The sequence below is a fragment of the Phoca vitulina genome, unplaced genomic scaffold, assembly GCF_004348235.1.
Source record: "Phoca vitulina isolate PV1807 unplaced genomic scaffold, GSC_HSeal_1.0 scaffold15, whole genome shotgun sequence".
NCBI classification, from domain to species: Eukaryota; Metazoa; Chordata; class Mammalia; order Carnivora; family Phocidae; genus Phoca; species Phoca vitulina.
In genome coordinates, this window is record NW_022589718.1 from 5,544,156 (window position 1) to 5,560,873 (window position 16,718).

Genomic DNA, 16,718 nt, shown 5'->3' on the forward strand with positions numbered 1-16,718 from the left:
CAGCTTTGCTTTTCTTTTTCAACATTCCTCTGGCTATTCGGGGTCTTTTCTGGTTCCATACAAATTTTAGGATTATTTGTTCCACTGCTTTGAAAAAAGTGGATGGTATTTTGATGGGGATTGCATTGAATGTGTAGATTGCTCTAGGTAGCATTGACATCTTCACAATATTTGTTCTTCCAATCCATGAGCATGGAACATTTTTCCATTTCTTTGTGTCTTCCTCAATTTCTTTCATGAGTATTTTATAGTTTTCTGAGTACAGATCCTTTGCCTCTTTGGTGAGATTTATTCCTAGGTATCATATGGTTTTGGGTGCAATTGTAAATGGGATCGACTCCTTAATTTCTCTTTCTTCTGTCTTGTTGTTGGTGTATAGGAATGCCACTGATTTCTGTGCATTGATTTTACATCCTGCCACTTTACTGAATTCCTGTATGAGTTCTAGCAGTTTTGGGGTGGAGTCTTTTGGGTTTTCCACATAAAGTATCATATCATCTAAAAACAGTGAAAATTTGACTTCTTCTTTGCCGATTTGGATGCCTTTGATTTCTTTTTGTTGTCTGATTGCTGTGGCTAGGACTTCTAATACTATTTGAATAGCAGTGGTGATAGTGGACATCCCTGCTGCGGAGTACAAGGAAGATTTACTAAAACGTTCTTTACAAAAAACTAGAAGACTCCGGGATGGACCGGCAGGCCACCAAATCCAGGGATAATAGGCCATATATGCAATTAGCATTAAAGATAGGAAAGGAAATAATAACACATCTTTAGTAGATACAGGATCCCAAATATCATTATTAAAGAGAGAAAGACCTAATAAAGGAAAAACTATAAACATTGAAGGACTAGGAAAACCCATAGAAACAGAAGTGTTAATGTATGAAGAGAACCTATAAGACATACTTTTGTGAGTGCCCTGCAGCTAGGAAATATTATAGGAATGGATTTAATTCTAAAATTATATGAGGAATGGATGCCATTAAAAAGAAATAAAAATAAGAATATATGCTTAGCGCAAGTAAAGATAGATCCAATAGAACTCCCAAGACCCCATAGGGAATCATTTACTAAACGATACCCATTAAAAGGGGGACATAAGGAAATAAGAGAAAAAATAATGGAATTATTAAAAGAGGGTATAATTATTCCAGGAATGTCATCCAGTTTTAATAGTCCCATATGGCCAGTGTTAAAACCTAGTGGACAATATAGGCTAACAGTAGATTATAGAAATCTAAATAAAGTATCACCAAAATCAATGGGAGCATTATCTGACACATAAGAAGTAATAAATAAGATAACTAGTTATCATGGAAAATATTAGGTGATATAGATATGTCAGACACGTTTTTTGCAATACCTATTACAGGAAAAAGCCAGGAATATACCACATTCTCATGGGAAGGCAAACAATATCAATTTGTAAGGCTGCCCCAAAGATATTTGAATAGCCCAGTAATAGCACATACTATCCTGTCCACTCCTATAGATCAATCATTGTACAAATCTCTAGTAGTAATATCCTATACTGATGACATAATAACAACAAAAAAAGATAAGGAGCAATTAAGACAAGAAAAGGAAAAGTTAATACAGCATTTAAGGGAACAGAGATGGACTATTAACGATGAAAAAATATCAGGCCCAGACACTCATTGCAAATTTCTAGGAATTCAATGGTCTTCTGAAGGAAGGAAGGTACCAGATAAGGTAATAGATAAAATACAAGCAATAGGACACCTAAAGATAAAAGAGAGGCACAGAGACTTATAGGCTTATTTGGATATTGGAGACAGCATCTACCATACTTAAATATAATCTTAAAACCTACTTACAAAATAACTAGAAAGGCACAAGATTTTGAGTGGACAGAACAACAACAACAACAGGCTTTAGATACATTAAGGGATTTTATTAAGACAATTCAAACAATACATTATCCAGCAGCAGGAGAACCATTAAGAATAGAAATATTGATGAGTGGAGAATATGGTCCCTATGGACAAAGAAGGAACATAAACCTAATTTTCTACCAATAGGATTTTGGACTACAAAGTTCCCATATTCAGAACATAAATATTCAATATTTGAAAAACATATATGGTTGCTATATGAAGCTTTAAAAAATATAGAACCCCTATCAGGAAATCAAAAAATAACAGTGCCGAGTCATATACCTTTGCTCCACTGGATAAAACTGAGCCCAGAAGAATGGACAGGTATCCAAATTGATTTGAAATTGCTAACTTGGAAATGGTATATCCGAGGAAGAGACATGTCCTTCCAGGGACAACCAGAACTTCACACCGAGGAGATATGTAAGACGGAAATAGTCTTGCCAGAATTTATTCCAAGGGAAAGGCAAATTCATACTCAAAACTTAGGGAAATGCATCCCATCCTGGTCTAAAGGTCTATCAAATGCCTGGTTTACAGATGGATCACCCCCTGTAGTCTCTGGAAGAATAGAACGGACAGCCGCAGCACTGAGACCCCGGGACAATCTGATCCTCAGAGAAAAAGGTAAAACTCAATCTGCAGAACATGTAGAATTAATTGCAGTAGTATTGGCTATAAGAAAATCATTAGAGGAGAATCAAAGCACCATATATATTTTTACTGACTCATGGGAAGTAGCCCTGTGGTCAGGAAAATGGGAAAGAAATGATCTTAAAATAAATGGCAAAGACGTATGGTCAAGAGAATATTGGGAAGAATTATATATAGCTTCAGAGAAAATTAAAATATGTTACACATGTGTCAGCACACAAAAAAGACAACACAGAGGTATCAAAATATAATAATGAGGTTGATGCATTGACAAGAGACACTGAGGCAATAGAAACAAAGGAAGGATTAAAATTAAAATTAAAAAGAGATAAGGAAGGATGGAGACACACATTGCCACCAGTAATATTACAAAGAGATAGGGATGGAAAATGGGAGGTACCTAAAGTAACACCAGTTGAAATTTAAAAGAAAGGAAACCAATATCACACAGATAAGGAAATAAGAGAAATACTAATAACTCCACATACAATTATGGAAATACATACAAAGCACAAACAGGAACACTTGCCTTATATAAATGGTTCACTGAAAGAAATCTTAAAGTTACTTGGCAGGAGAAAAAAAGAGCATTACAAGGATGCATCACATGTAAACAGATGATACGTAAATACAGGTACACTGCATCAACAGATACATACATACAGGCCTACCACATTTAATTTTACAATACAAACAGACTTTCTAGGACGTTTAAATCACAGCTATCCACAGATACATGCCTCTACCCTGGTAGACATATATACAGATTTAGGGATAAGCTCTGGCTGCCTCTAGCCCTTCAGCTCATGCAACAATAAGGGCTCTATAGTCATGGGCAGCTCACTTTGGAGCACCAGTAATAGTAGAAAGTGATCAGGGAACTCACTTTACAGCCACCTCAGTTAAAAAGCTCTGTGATCTATGGGACTTACAATGGAATTACCATCTAGCCTACAATCCTACAGCTGCTGGATATACAAAGAGATTTAATTGATTATTAAAAAGAGAATTACGAGGGGCGCCTTGGTGCCTCAATCATTAAGCGTCTGCCTTCGGCTCAGGTCATGATCCCAGGGTCCTGGGATCAAGACCCGCATCGGGCTCCCTGCTCAGCAGGAAGCCTGCTTCTCCCTCTCCCATTCCCCCTGCTTGTGTTCCTGCTCTCGCTATCTGTCTGTCAAATAAATAAATAAAAAATCTTTAAAAAAAAAAAAAAGAGAGAGAATTACGATTGATAGGAGAAACAAGGAAGTTTTTAACAAGCCCTGGATATAGCTTGCTTTTTGCTAAATCAAAGAGACAGGTTACAAAAAGATGGTCCTCATAAGATGTCAAACACCCCTGCCCCAGATACAGAAAAAAGGGAGGTAACAATAGACACAAAGCAGCAACAAAACTGAGGGACAATTCCACCTCATTACAGGACATTGTTGCTCACGGGCACGGAAACATTTCTCAGACTACAGGGGCTAAAGGACAGTTGCAACTTAAGAAAATCCAGGACTTTTTTCCTATGGACATACCTTAAAAATCACTGAAGAAAAATTACATACTAGAAGGGCTTTCTATTACAGATTAGAAAAAAAAACTGATATATATTTTTATGCCCCTGCTTACTTTGTACTTGTCATTATAAGACAAGTCTAATACATGCACACTTACATTATCAATCAGGACACAAAAATGCAGTGTTGATCTCGTTTCCAATGATCTCGTTGCCAATAACGCTGCTGGGCAAATATTACTTATAATTATTAATATTCTCCTGATTCTTTGTCTTGCTGAACTAACCAGATACTTCACCTATTGCCACAACGGAAACTGCCACATTGGTAATAGGACCCAACCACGGTGCAGAAAATTAGCTAATTATACCATCTGCTTAATTAAGACAGCACTAAAAGAATAAGGTTTTTTACATTAGGAGAGAGAGAGAGAGAGACGCAACAATCACCAGACTCAACCATACCAGACCTTCCAGAATCTCCTGACAATGATCTAGATTTGACACTTATAACTTGGGAGGACAATCCAGGTATGCAACAATACTTCTCATTAATCTAACCATCAGACGCACAATGGGTAGAACATACATGGTCAGTACAGCACCCTATCTGTGAGAATATAACTAATTCATCTATACCAATTTATATAGCTAACAACCACCCATGCATTACCTGACCTGCCACCCATTGACAAAATTAGACTTAGAAAACCTTTACAATTCCTGGTAGGACTAGGCATCATCTCTAACTTAATTATCTCTGCAATTCAGGAAGCAGAAATCCAAACTATTAAGCAAGAATTATTTGCGTTTAAAAAACATGTGAACCCCTTAAATAACGCAGTAGAAAACTTAGGTTCCAAAATTTCCTCAGCATTTAAAGAATTACATTCTATTGTCCATAGATCATGCATACCAACTGGAATTTAATTATAATATCAACAATAAGGTTCAGGCCCGGCAAAAAAATTTACTTAATCTGAGAAATTTTTATTTGAATGAACAATTAAAAAATAATTGCTACAGAATCAATAACCTTCTTGAGAGAGCATGGAATGATATTAGAAACATTACAGCAACAGGAAAAATGTATTCTTCTGACTGGAATGAATCTCTTTTACAATTATATACCTTGAGACCTTCAGGTTGTGACAATAGAGGGCAATGTAAACTTTCATTGTTAAGAGTATTAGGAGGTCAAAGATACAAATGTATCCGAAGGGGTACGTGCACCCCAATATTTACATCAGTGATGTCCACAATAGCCAAACTATGGGAAGAGCCAAGAGGTCCATCAACAGATGAATGAATAAAGAAGATGTGGTATATATACAATGGAATATTATGCAGCCATCAAAAAAATGATATCTTGCCATTTGCAACAACGTGGATAGAACTAAAGGGTATTACGCTAAGCGAAATAAGTCAATCAGAGAAAGACAAGTATCATATGATCTCAATGATATGAGGAATTCTTAATCTCAGGGAACAAACTGAGGGTTGCTGGAGTGGTGGGGGGTGGGAGGGATGGGGTGTCTGGGTGATAGACATTGGGGAGGGTATGTGCTATGGTGAGCGCTGTGAATTGTGTAAGACTGATGAATCACAGAGCTGTACCTCTGAAACAAATAATACATTATAGTTTAAAAAAAAAAAAGAAGATAGCAGGAAGGGGAAAATGAAGGGCGGGAAATCGGAGCGGGAGACGAACCATGAGAGACTATGGACTCTGAGAAACAAACTGAGGGTTCTGGGGGGGGGGGGGAGGGGGGGATGGGTTAGCCTGGTGATGGGTATTAAGGAGGGCACTTTCTGCATGGAGGACTGGGTGTTATACACAAACAATGAATCATGGAACACTGTTCTAGAGGGGAGGGGGGTGGGGGGATGGGTTAGCCTGGTGATGGGTATTAAAGAGGGCACGTTCTGCATGGAGGACTGGGTGTTATATGCAAACAATGAAGCATGGAACACTACATCTAAAACTAATGATGTAATGTATGGTGACTAACATAACATAATAAAATAAAACTTTTAAAAAAAAGAGTATTAGGAGGTCAAAGCCTACTAGTATATGACTCACATGCTGTGCCACAACAAATACATGGTAATACTGCACTCTGGCAACACATACACCCCTGTGGATGGATGGATATTATTACCCAAAGAAATGGTATTTCAATGATCTCATAACATGTACTATACCTGGCATGAATTGGAAATCAATGCTAATCTTTTTCCTTTAACAAGAACATCCACTGAAAAGTTATTTTTGAATATGGGACACTTTAACTGGATAATTTGTGCTAATGATTATTCAGAGGTTAAATTCTTCAATCATACTAAAATGAAGGATACTACTATCACCATAAACAATGAATGTATTAAAATATTGTATGCTATTAATGTAACATGTAATAATGTTGCCAAAATGGGTACCTACATCTCAGAATATTCATACAAAGATCTTCCAACATCTTACCATATAAAATAACAGAAATACCTTGGGTTAAAACTGACAAAATTGATAAACTTTTGGATGAAAACATGGAAGGACTCAAAGCAGCCCATAAAACCTTAACCAACAAGCTAACCCACTTTAAAAATGCTATGCAGGCCATTCATGCAGCTTCAGCCGTCACTAATACTAACTTAGCTGCATTACACAAAGACATAGAAAACTTACATAATAAATGTTCCTTTCTAGAATTGTTAGCAAAACCCTTCAAACAGGTGGTTTGTTTTGGCTTCTGGTCTGACTATAACCCTTTAAAATACCTAAAGATGGGATGGAATTATCTCTACACATGTTTGGGAATCCATTAAGGAAGTCCTTTTAGTTATCATTTTTGCTATATATCTTATTAAATATGCTATTAGAATGTTATGCACTCTTAAACTTAAAAAGAAAAAAATCACAGAAAGACTATGATTAACCATACCCTCGCCATTCTTTTTTGGATACACCAAGAGCCTATGCTGAAGATTCCATATGTATTTTTTTTATTGTCTTCTTTTTGTTTGACTTTATTCAATTAGATGTGACTTTGAGATGGAGTTTTTGTGTTTGCTTGATTCATTTTAATATATCTATCTTGTTCGGATTTGATGTGCTCTTTATCTTATATGGTTTGAATTTAACTGATTTTGTTTGATTTCTATTGAAAACTTGATTAAATAACCTAAAAGTACCTTTTGCTATGTTACCAAACTACTACTGCCATCCTGCTATAAGACATACTTGATTCCTGCATGGCCCTTACAGAATTTGCCATGAGGAATCATGGAGTGGAATGTAGAGAGCAAAATGGAGTCTCTCACGTCAAGCAGGAGACTATGTCATGCAATGACGTGAGCAGTTCAGTTACTGCAGCTAGGAGGTATCACTGGGACCCATGTCAGCCGACACCCTAGAACTGATCACGAAGAACCAGAGGAGGTCTGCAGAGACCCAAAACTGATTAAATCCCTTTAAAAAGGGAAGGATTTTGGCAGCAAACTGTCAAACTCTTCAGACCTGACCCCTCTTTGTCTGACCACTTAAAAAAGGCAATTGCCGCAGAAGGCTCTGCCCCATTGATCTCCGGGATCTCCGAATAGAACCAAGAGTCTTCACCGCTAGAACATCAGAAGCGTTGAGTGCAGAGAGCTGACCCGGACCAGACCGAGGCCTTACCTCAACCACACGCCCACAGACTGACTTCAAATTTGGTTTGTGAATTTCCTGCACCCTTCTGTTACCTTGTTCGTTGTGTGGCTTGTCTTCTCTCCTGCTCTGGGTGCTTTGTAAGATGCCAAGTTTAATCACATGATCAATTGATTGTCACTGAGTTTGGAATCCTGAAACCTGCTTTCTAATTGTGATTTAACTTTGCTTTAGGACTGAAGAAAGCTGACATTGTGGAAAGACACAAATCATGTGTGCGCCTTCATAGTGTGCTCATGACACTTACCCAACAGTCTTTACAACAGTCACCATATGCACATTCGGCAGATGATTTAAGTTTACAAGTACTTCCTTCACAACAAGGGTCAGATTCACACTCCTGTGAAAAGAAAATAACTGTCAATAAGGAAAGGAGTCATTGTCATCAATTTTCATTAATCAAAGTCTTATCTCAGATCTAAAATCTTCTTTCTAACTGGGCTATAGCTGCGCTCGCTTCAGCAGCACATATACTAACTGGGCTATAGCAGTTACTCTCTGGAAAATCACTTACTATCCTTCTGAAGTTATCAGTGACTCTTCATTTACAACCATTTAAAGTTCAACAACTTTCAAAGGACTGAAATCATACAGAGAATGCCTCTTTGTCTGCTGGAACTGCCAGAACAAGATACCATAGACTGGTGGCTTCAACAACAGAAATTTACTATCCATAGCTCTACAGGCTAGCGGTCCAAACAAGGTTCCAGCCAATTCGGTTTTTGGCGAGGACTTTCTTCCTAGCTTGCAGACAGCTGCCTTCTGGCTGTGTGCTCACACGGCCCCTCTTCAGTGTGGATGTTCTGAGAGAGAGAGAGCAAGCAAGCTCTTCGGGGTCTCTTCTCTTAAGAACACTAACCCTGCCAGATCAGGACCCCATCGTGACCTCATTCACCTTAATTACTTACCTAGAGGCCCCATCTGCAGATACAGCTACCCTGGGGGCTAGGGCTTCAACATATAAATTTGGAGGAGGAGGATACATTAAGTTTCTTTAATTATCATGGAGAATTAAGCATCCATCAATGCCTTTCTCTTCATGCTCAAGGTCTGACTTCTCTAATGGGTGTGTCTTCACCTTATGTGGACATTCTTTTTATCTTGCCTGGCTTCTCTCACCTCACTTTAAGCCTCCATGGCTCCCCATCACACCCCCCCACACACAAATCCCACAACCTCCCACCCACAGAGACATCTCCTCTATGTTCCAGCTAATGTGTTCAGGTCTGAATTGTTTGAGAGAGAAGGAGAAGGAGGGGGAAAGAATAAGACAGGGGACAGAAGGAGGAGGGGAAGAGAGGGGGCCAAGGAAATAAGCTTTCTTTCATTTTTGAAGAATATTTGTCCTACTTTGGAATTCTAGGTTGACAGTTTCTTCCATTGAGAACTGTAAATATGCTGTTCTATTGTCTTCTGGCCCTTAGTGTTTCAGGGAAAAAATCAGCTGCCACTCGTATCTCTGTTCCCTGTTTTTTATTGGCTTCTTTCATTATTTTCCCTTTATATCAGCATTTTGACTACAGTATACCTAAGTGAATTTTCTTTGTAATGATTCTGGCGTGGGTTCACTTGGTGTTTTGAAATTGTAAGTCAATGTTTTTCCCTAAATTAGGGGGATTTTCAGCCATTATTTCTTTTATTTTTTCTTTCATTCTTAGTCTCCTGAAATTTCACTAACAGTTACATTAGACTATTTGATATCTCCTACGTGTCCCAGATTCTCTGTTCATTTTTCTTTTATCTTTTCTATTTGTTCTTTAGATTGGATTATTTCTTTTGATCGGCTTCATGTTCATTGACTCTTCTGCCGTATTAGTCTGCTATTAATTCTATCCAGTGAAACTTTCATTTATTGGACTTTTTAGTTCTATAATTTCTATTTGGTTCTTTATTATAATTTACATTCTTTCTAAAATTTTTTATCTCTTTAATCATGAAGACCATATTTTTCTTTATTTCTTTGATGATAAATAGTGGAATACAATTGATAGCAGCTTTATTTCTAATAGCAAAATGTGAGAAAAAAACCCAAATGTCCTTTAATGGGTGAATGATTAAGCAAACTCTGCATGGTTAAACAATGGTTAAACAAACTCCAGGCAGGACCTCTGGGCTGGTGGAAATACCAGCATAAACATTATTCCAAGTTCTCTGTAGTAAAATCCATCCAATGGAACAATACTCATAAAAAGGAATGAAATATTAATACATACAACAACTTTAGATTGACCTCAAAGGCATTACATTTAGTGAAAAAAGTCAGTCTCAAAGAGTATATGTTTTATGACTCCATTTATATGACATTATTGAAATGGCAACACTACAGATAGAGAACAGCTTAGAGGTAACCAGGGGAAGGGATCAGGGCTGGAGTTGGGGGTGGGTATGAATACAAAGAGGTAGCAGCAGGGAGTTTTTTTGTGTGATGATAGAACAGTTCTCTGTGTTAATTGAGGTGGTGTTTACATAAATCAATAAATGGGATAAAATTACACATACACACGCATACACAAATGTGGTTAAAAACGGTGAAAACTGAATAAAGTCTGTGATCTAGTTAATGCATCAGTGTCAGTGTCCTGGTTTTTATATTGCACGAGAGCTACATAAGATGTCACTTTTGGGAGAAACTGGGTGAAAATACATGGGGCTCTTCGCACTGTTTATGCAACTTCCCATCAGTTTATAATCTTTTCATAATAAAAATGTAAAAATAAATGAACTCTAGGGACACCTGGGTGGTTCAGTCAGTTGAGCGTCTGCCTTCGGCTTAGGTCATGATCCCAGGGTCCTGGGACTGAGCCCTGAATTGGGCTCCCTGCTCACCGGGGAGTCTGCCTCTCCCTCTCTCCCTGCTTGTGCGCCACCCCCCTCTCTGTCTGCATCAAATAAATAAATAAAAATATTTTAAAAATAAATAAATAAATGAACTCTAATTTAAACCTTGTACCATACAAAAGAATTAAGTCAAAATCGATCATAGTCCTAAATGTAAACCCTAAAATTAGAAGGCTTCTAGGAGAAAACCTTTGCAACTTTAGATTAGACAAAGATTCCTGAGATATAACACCAAAAAAGCATAGCCCATAAAAGCATAAATTGGTAAAATGGGCTTTCATCAAAATATAAAGCTTCTAGTCTTCAAAAAACACTGTTAAGGTAATTAAAGATAAGCCAGAGACTGGGAGAAAATATCTGCAAATCTGGATAAAGGACTCATATCCAGAATATATGAAGTACTCCCAAAACTATCTAATTTTCAAAATGGGGAAAAGAGGTGAACAGACACATCATCAAAAAAAGATATACAAATGGCAAATAAGCACACGAAAACATGCTCAACATCACTAGTCACTAAGGAAATGCAAATTAAAACCTCAGTGAGGTACCACTTCACATTCAAGAGAATGGCTAAACTGAACGACTGACTATATGAAGTGTTGCCAAGGATGTAAAAGAACTAGAACTCTCATACGCTGACAGTGGGGATGTAAAATGGTACAAACACTTTGGAAAACAATTTGAAAATGTCTCGAAAAGTTATACACCTAACATATGACCCAGTCATTCCACTCCTAGGTATTTACCCAAGAGAAATGAAAACATAAGTCCATATGAAGACTTGTATGCAAGTCTTCCCATACAGCAGCTTTACATGTTAATAGCCAAAAACTGGAAAGAACCCAAATGTACATGAACAGATGAAAAGATAAACCAACGGTACCATGTCCATACTACTCAATGATAAACAGCAATAAAAAGGAATGAACTACTGACACAGTAGCAACATGGATGAATCTCAAAATAATTATGCAGAGGGAATGAAGCTAGAGAAAAAAAAAAATCATTCCACTTACATGAAATTCTAGGAAATGCACACTAATGTATAATGACAGAAAGGAAATCAGTGATTGCCTGAGGATGGGAGAACAAAAAGGGATGGAAAGGGCGCCTGGGTGACTCAGCTGGTTAGGCGATTGCCTTCGGCTCGGGTCATGATCCTGGGGTCCTGGGATTGAGTCCCATATCGGGCTCCCCCTGCTCAGCGGGAAGCCTGCTTCTCCCTTTCCCTCTGCCTGCCACTCCCCCAGCTTGTACTCTCCCTCTGTCAAATGGATAAATAAAATCTTTTTTAAAAAGTTGGGGGGGTGTGGAAAGAAGGGAGTACCAAGAGTCACAAAGAACTTTTTGGGATAATGACGTGTTTATTATCTTGATCATGAAGATGGTTTCACACAAGTATACATGTGTCAAAAATGTATCAACTTGTATACTTTAAATATATGCAGTTTATTGTTGACCAAGTTTTCACAATTGCACATTTCTTACTCTTTGCTCTGTCCTAACATAGTTATTAGTTTTTTAGTAAAGCTTCTCTCTTTCCTACAGGCCCCTGAGCTCTGCTTGTCCCTACAGAAAAAGTGGAGTGTGCCACCCCCTCCCTCCTATCAGCTATTCGTGGAAATCAGCTGACCACAGCAGAACACTTTCATATCAGACCTCACTGGTCATTTCCCCTTGCTTATCCAGCTTCCTCTTAAAAGATTCTGCTTATCAGCTTGCCCTCACCTTGACCCTTTAAAAGAAAAACCTTTTCTTATTTCATTTTAAGATGCTTTCAGATTTCTGAGATCAGAGCATTCTCCCTATTACAATACAATAGTCTTTATTCTGAATAAAGCCTTTCATTATCTAAGTCCAAATTTGGTTTCTTTAACACTGTATTCAATTATACTTTAATAAAGCTGCCAAATTGTTTTCAAAAACACTATGTAAGACATATGGCTTCATAAAAGATTAAAGAATGAGGAAACAGACTATATACACAGGAATTTTGTTTCTAAGTACAATTTTAAATGGTTTTATAACAACTGATCATTAGTGGATAAAAGTTAATGCCCTAGATTATTTCACGTGGCCCCCCTCAACTAGAGCTAATATAAACATTTTCAATTACAAAAATGCTAAAAGAAATTATGGAGGGGTTATGATGACAGTCTTGAAATAAGAGTACTACAAGCCGAGCCAAAATACAAAATTCATTAAATCTTAAGGAAAAAAACTGATAAATTTTCCTTCATTTAAATTTCAAATCTCAGTATAATAAAATACATCCTATGAAAAGCTAAATGTCAAGAGTGAATCCTAAGGCAAACCAAGAAACAGACTCAAAACTATAGAGAACAAACTGATGGTTATCAGAGGGAAGAGCGTGGGGGGGATGGGTGAAATAGGTGATGGGGATTAAGGAGTGTGCTTGGCATGCTGAGCAGCAGATGATGTATGGAAGTGTTGAATCACTATATGGTACACCTGGAACTAATATTACACTGTATGGTAACTGGAATTTCAATAAAAACTTAAAAAATAAATAAATAAATGAACAGTAAATAAATAAAGGAAATGAAAAGAGAAGAAAAAATGTAAACTAGAAAAAAACTGATAGAACACAAAATGGAAATGAATTAAAAATTATAATTAAAAAGCAAGACTGGGGGAAGAAAAGAGAGAACCTTAATGGAAACTTCGGGTGATGATGACTTGTCAATGTAGTCACCGACTGTAACAAATGTCCCACTGTGCTGCAGGACGTGGACAGTATAGGAGGTTGTGTGTGGGGTGGTATATGGGAACTCTTGGTACTTTCCATTCAATCTTTCTGTGACCCTAAAACTTCTCTAAAACATAAAGTTAACTAATTTTTTAAAAGCTAAATTGTAAGCTACAAAGGAGAAATATTAAAACATATACAAAACAACGGACTTTGCCCACAATACGTGAGCTCCTAAAAATCAATTTAAAAGAATGAATAACCCAACAGAAAAATTGATAAGGGATATAAAATGGTCATTCATACAAAAAAATATGCACATAGTCTATAAGCATATGAAAAGATTAAGAACTGAAACAATATCTTCTTAAGAAAATATTTATTATTCTTTCCTGGAAAGACTATACTGTAGGGGGACACCAAATGCCACAATAAACTATTGGTAGAAGTGCAAATTGACACAGGTTTTTTGTAGGAAATTTCATAGCCTCTAATAAAATTTAAAAACACATACTCTTCAATTCAGTAATTCTACCCTTATGTAATTATCTTAGAGAAATACTTGCATACCTGCCTATATAGACATGGGATGTGCACAAAGAGGTACTGTTTGCAACAGAAAAATACTAATTACAATAAGTAAATGTCCATTAATGAGAGTATGGTTCAAGAAATCATAGTATATCCTTAAATGGGAATACCAGTACATCCTTATATGGGAATACTAATCAGCAGATTAAAAGATCATGTCTACATAGGGTAATGACATGGAAAAATCTCCAAGATATATTAATAGAAAACAAAACAAAACAAAACCTCTACATACAACATATTAAGTCTGATATGCAAAAAAATAAAATAAAATCCTGGGGCGCCTGGGTGGCCCAGATGGCTAAGTGTCTACCTTCAGCTCAGGTCATGATCCCAGGGTCCTGGGATCGAGCCCCACATCAGGCTCCTGGCTCAGCAGGGAGCCTGCTTCTCCCTCTCCCTCTGCCTCTCCCCCTCCTCACGCTCTCTCTCTCTCTCTCTCTCTCTGTATCTCTGTGTCTCAGATGAATAAACAAAATCTTTAAAAAAAATAAAATAAAATAAAATAAAATCCTAAAACAAACCCAACTATTTACAAATGTACATTTTATATATGTGTGTATAAAGGTACAAAGTCTAAAAAGAAACACACTAAACTTATAAAATGATTACCAATGTAGAAGGAAGTTTAAAAATTTATGGAGGAAATAATGGTATGAAAGGGGAACTTTGCTTGTACTTACTATTTGAAACTTTTGTACCAAAAAAAATCTGTGGTATTTGAGACGGAAGTGGTATTCTTTCTTAAAGAGTAATTCTGTAGTGTGAAAGTTCAAAATGCAAATATAGACTATTTCAGCAAGTTTGGTAGTGAAGTGAACAGTTAGGAGAAAGCAAAAGATATATAATATTTAAAGAAGAAAGATCTGAGAATGCCTGGAAAGGAGAAGAGCCTGGTCACCCGAAGAGTATAATGTTAATTTAAACCTTGTTAGGGCCTTACTTTCCTCATTTGAAATGAGAATACGAAAAATATCAACCTCTTAGGGTTATTGTGAGGATTTTACCACGCAAAACATTTAGCAGAAGTCCCTGAAAGTCAGCAACAGTCTAATGAGGGCCCGTCACAAGTACATCATAAAATACATGCTGTCTTTCTAGAGCATGAAGTCATCTGGCAAAAGTCAGATATGGTCAGATACGGAAGAAGAAGTACTTGTGGAAAACATTAAGAATATGGTCAAGCTTAAACACAACTAAACAAATTTCTTCAAAATTTAATGCAAGGCCAGGAAGCAAAGGACTTTTACACAGGCCACTTTGAGAGGAGAATGGCTAAGATACAGAATAATAATAACAAAGATGGGCATGGGCTTAAGGCGCTAAGTGTGCATAACAGGTCTGACAGAGCCAGAGATCAGTGGGCACAGCACTGAAGGTGAATAAAGGGAGAATGCTAACCTAAGTAGCAAGAATTTTGTTCCTGAAGGACTCTGGAAAATGGATCAGCTTCAATTTATTATTAAAATGAGTCCAACTGAACAAATACTTCTGCAATGGTAGTGCCGGAACAGTGGAAGCTTACAAATAAAGAGCGAACTGAAAAACTGATTAGTTCGTTAAAGTAAATAAATGATCTAATAACCATAACAGAAATGGCAGAAGGTAGCAAAAAATAGAAGAATAAACACAGTGCTTTCCTTGATGTGAAAACAGATGACACCATTAGTTATATTCTGGGAAGGAAGACATGACCAATCCCAGGCATATATCCCCACAAGCAAAATACCAATCCTCATTTGCCACTAAATTTCACCAACTCCTATGCCAGTTGCCCAAAGCAAGCTATTCCATTTTTTCCAAATCCTGAGGTAACTTCACAAAGCAAAAATCAAAAATTAAACTGACCTTTGGAGTACCACAGTCACACTCTTCCCCAGGATCCACCAATTTATTACCACAGAAGGGAGCACTATAGGCTTCATCAGGCTTTGGAATATTAAGAAGGCAGTTTCCTCCTTTATTTAAAGTTAACTTCTCAAAGTCCTCTGCACTGCAACTGCTAAAGTTTCTGGAACCTCTATAATAAACATTAAGAAAAAGATCTTATGTCATAGCGATTATTCATTTTGAAATTTTAAATCATGTCCTCAACCAACAAGAAGTGAATATTTACAATGGCAGAAAATAAACTACTAAAAAATAGAGAGAAATGAAAATAAATATAGTACATTATTTCAGTTACTACATAATAATTCACTATTTTGGTTATATTATACCTCCATGAAAATGTCTTCCAAACATATAAATTACATTAATATATAAAATCGTAAGAAGACCTTAGAAATTATCTAGTCCTATCCAAAATTCAGTTTTATTTACCTTCTATAATAAAAGTTCCTCAAATATTTGACACTAGCTATATGTTTCCCCAATCTTTTTCACTCTACAGGATAACATTCTTATGTTCCCCTCACTATCACATACAGGGAACCATGTGAAAATAACGTGAATGGGCATTCCAGTGAGGATGCATGATAGCCACCAAGAAGCAAAATGCACAGTGCAGAATTTTAGCTACAGTTTGAGGTTTAAACCTTATGATAACTCCTGAGAACCATGCTTACTACTCTGAAGACTAGATGGGCTTCTAGAAATTGTCCACCTTGAGCTATCCATGTGAGATCTATACAAATGCAATTTTGATTTGTTCTACGTGTTGTTGGGGTTTTTTAGTTATGGGTTTACTCAATAACTCTAAAATACATTCAGATAGTCCCATTGCCTATTTTCACTTTTGAAGATCAGAGAGAAACATACCCACATCTACACCAAGGATCTTTGAGAAATCCAAGTCCCATTAAAATTTTA

General features: G+C 36.9%; 1 protein-coding gene across 1 annotated transcript in view; it reads right to left on the reverse strand.

Annotated features, from left to right (window-relative positions):
* Positions 1–16,718, reverse strand: part of ADAM9 (ADAM metallopeptidase domain 9) — a 158,157-nt gene that overhangs the window by 60,411 nt on the left and 81,028 nt on the right. Inside the window, exons 12-13 of the mRNA XM_032413360.1 lie at positions 15,756–15,927; positions 8,013–8,105 (exon numbers count right to left, since the gene is read on the reverse strand). Of these exons, the coding sequence (XP_032269251.1) occupies positions 8,013–8,105; positions 15,756–15,927 (265 nt within the window). The remainder of the gene's footprint in view (positions 1–8,012; positions 8,106–15,755; positions 15,928–16,718) is intronic.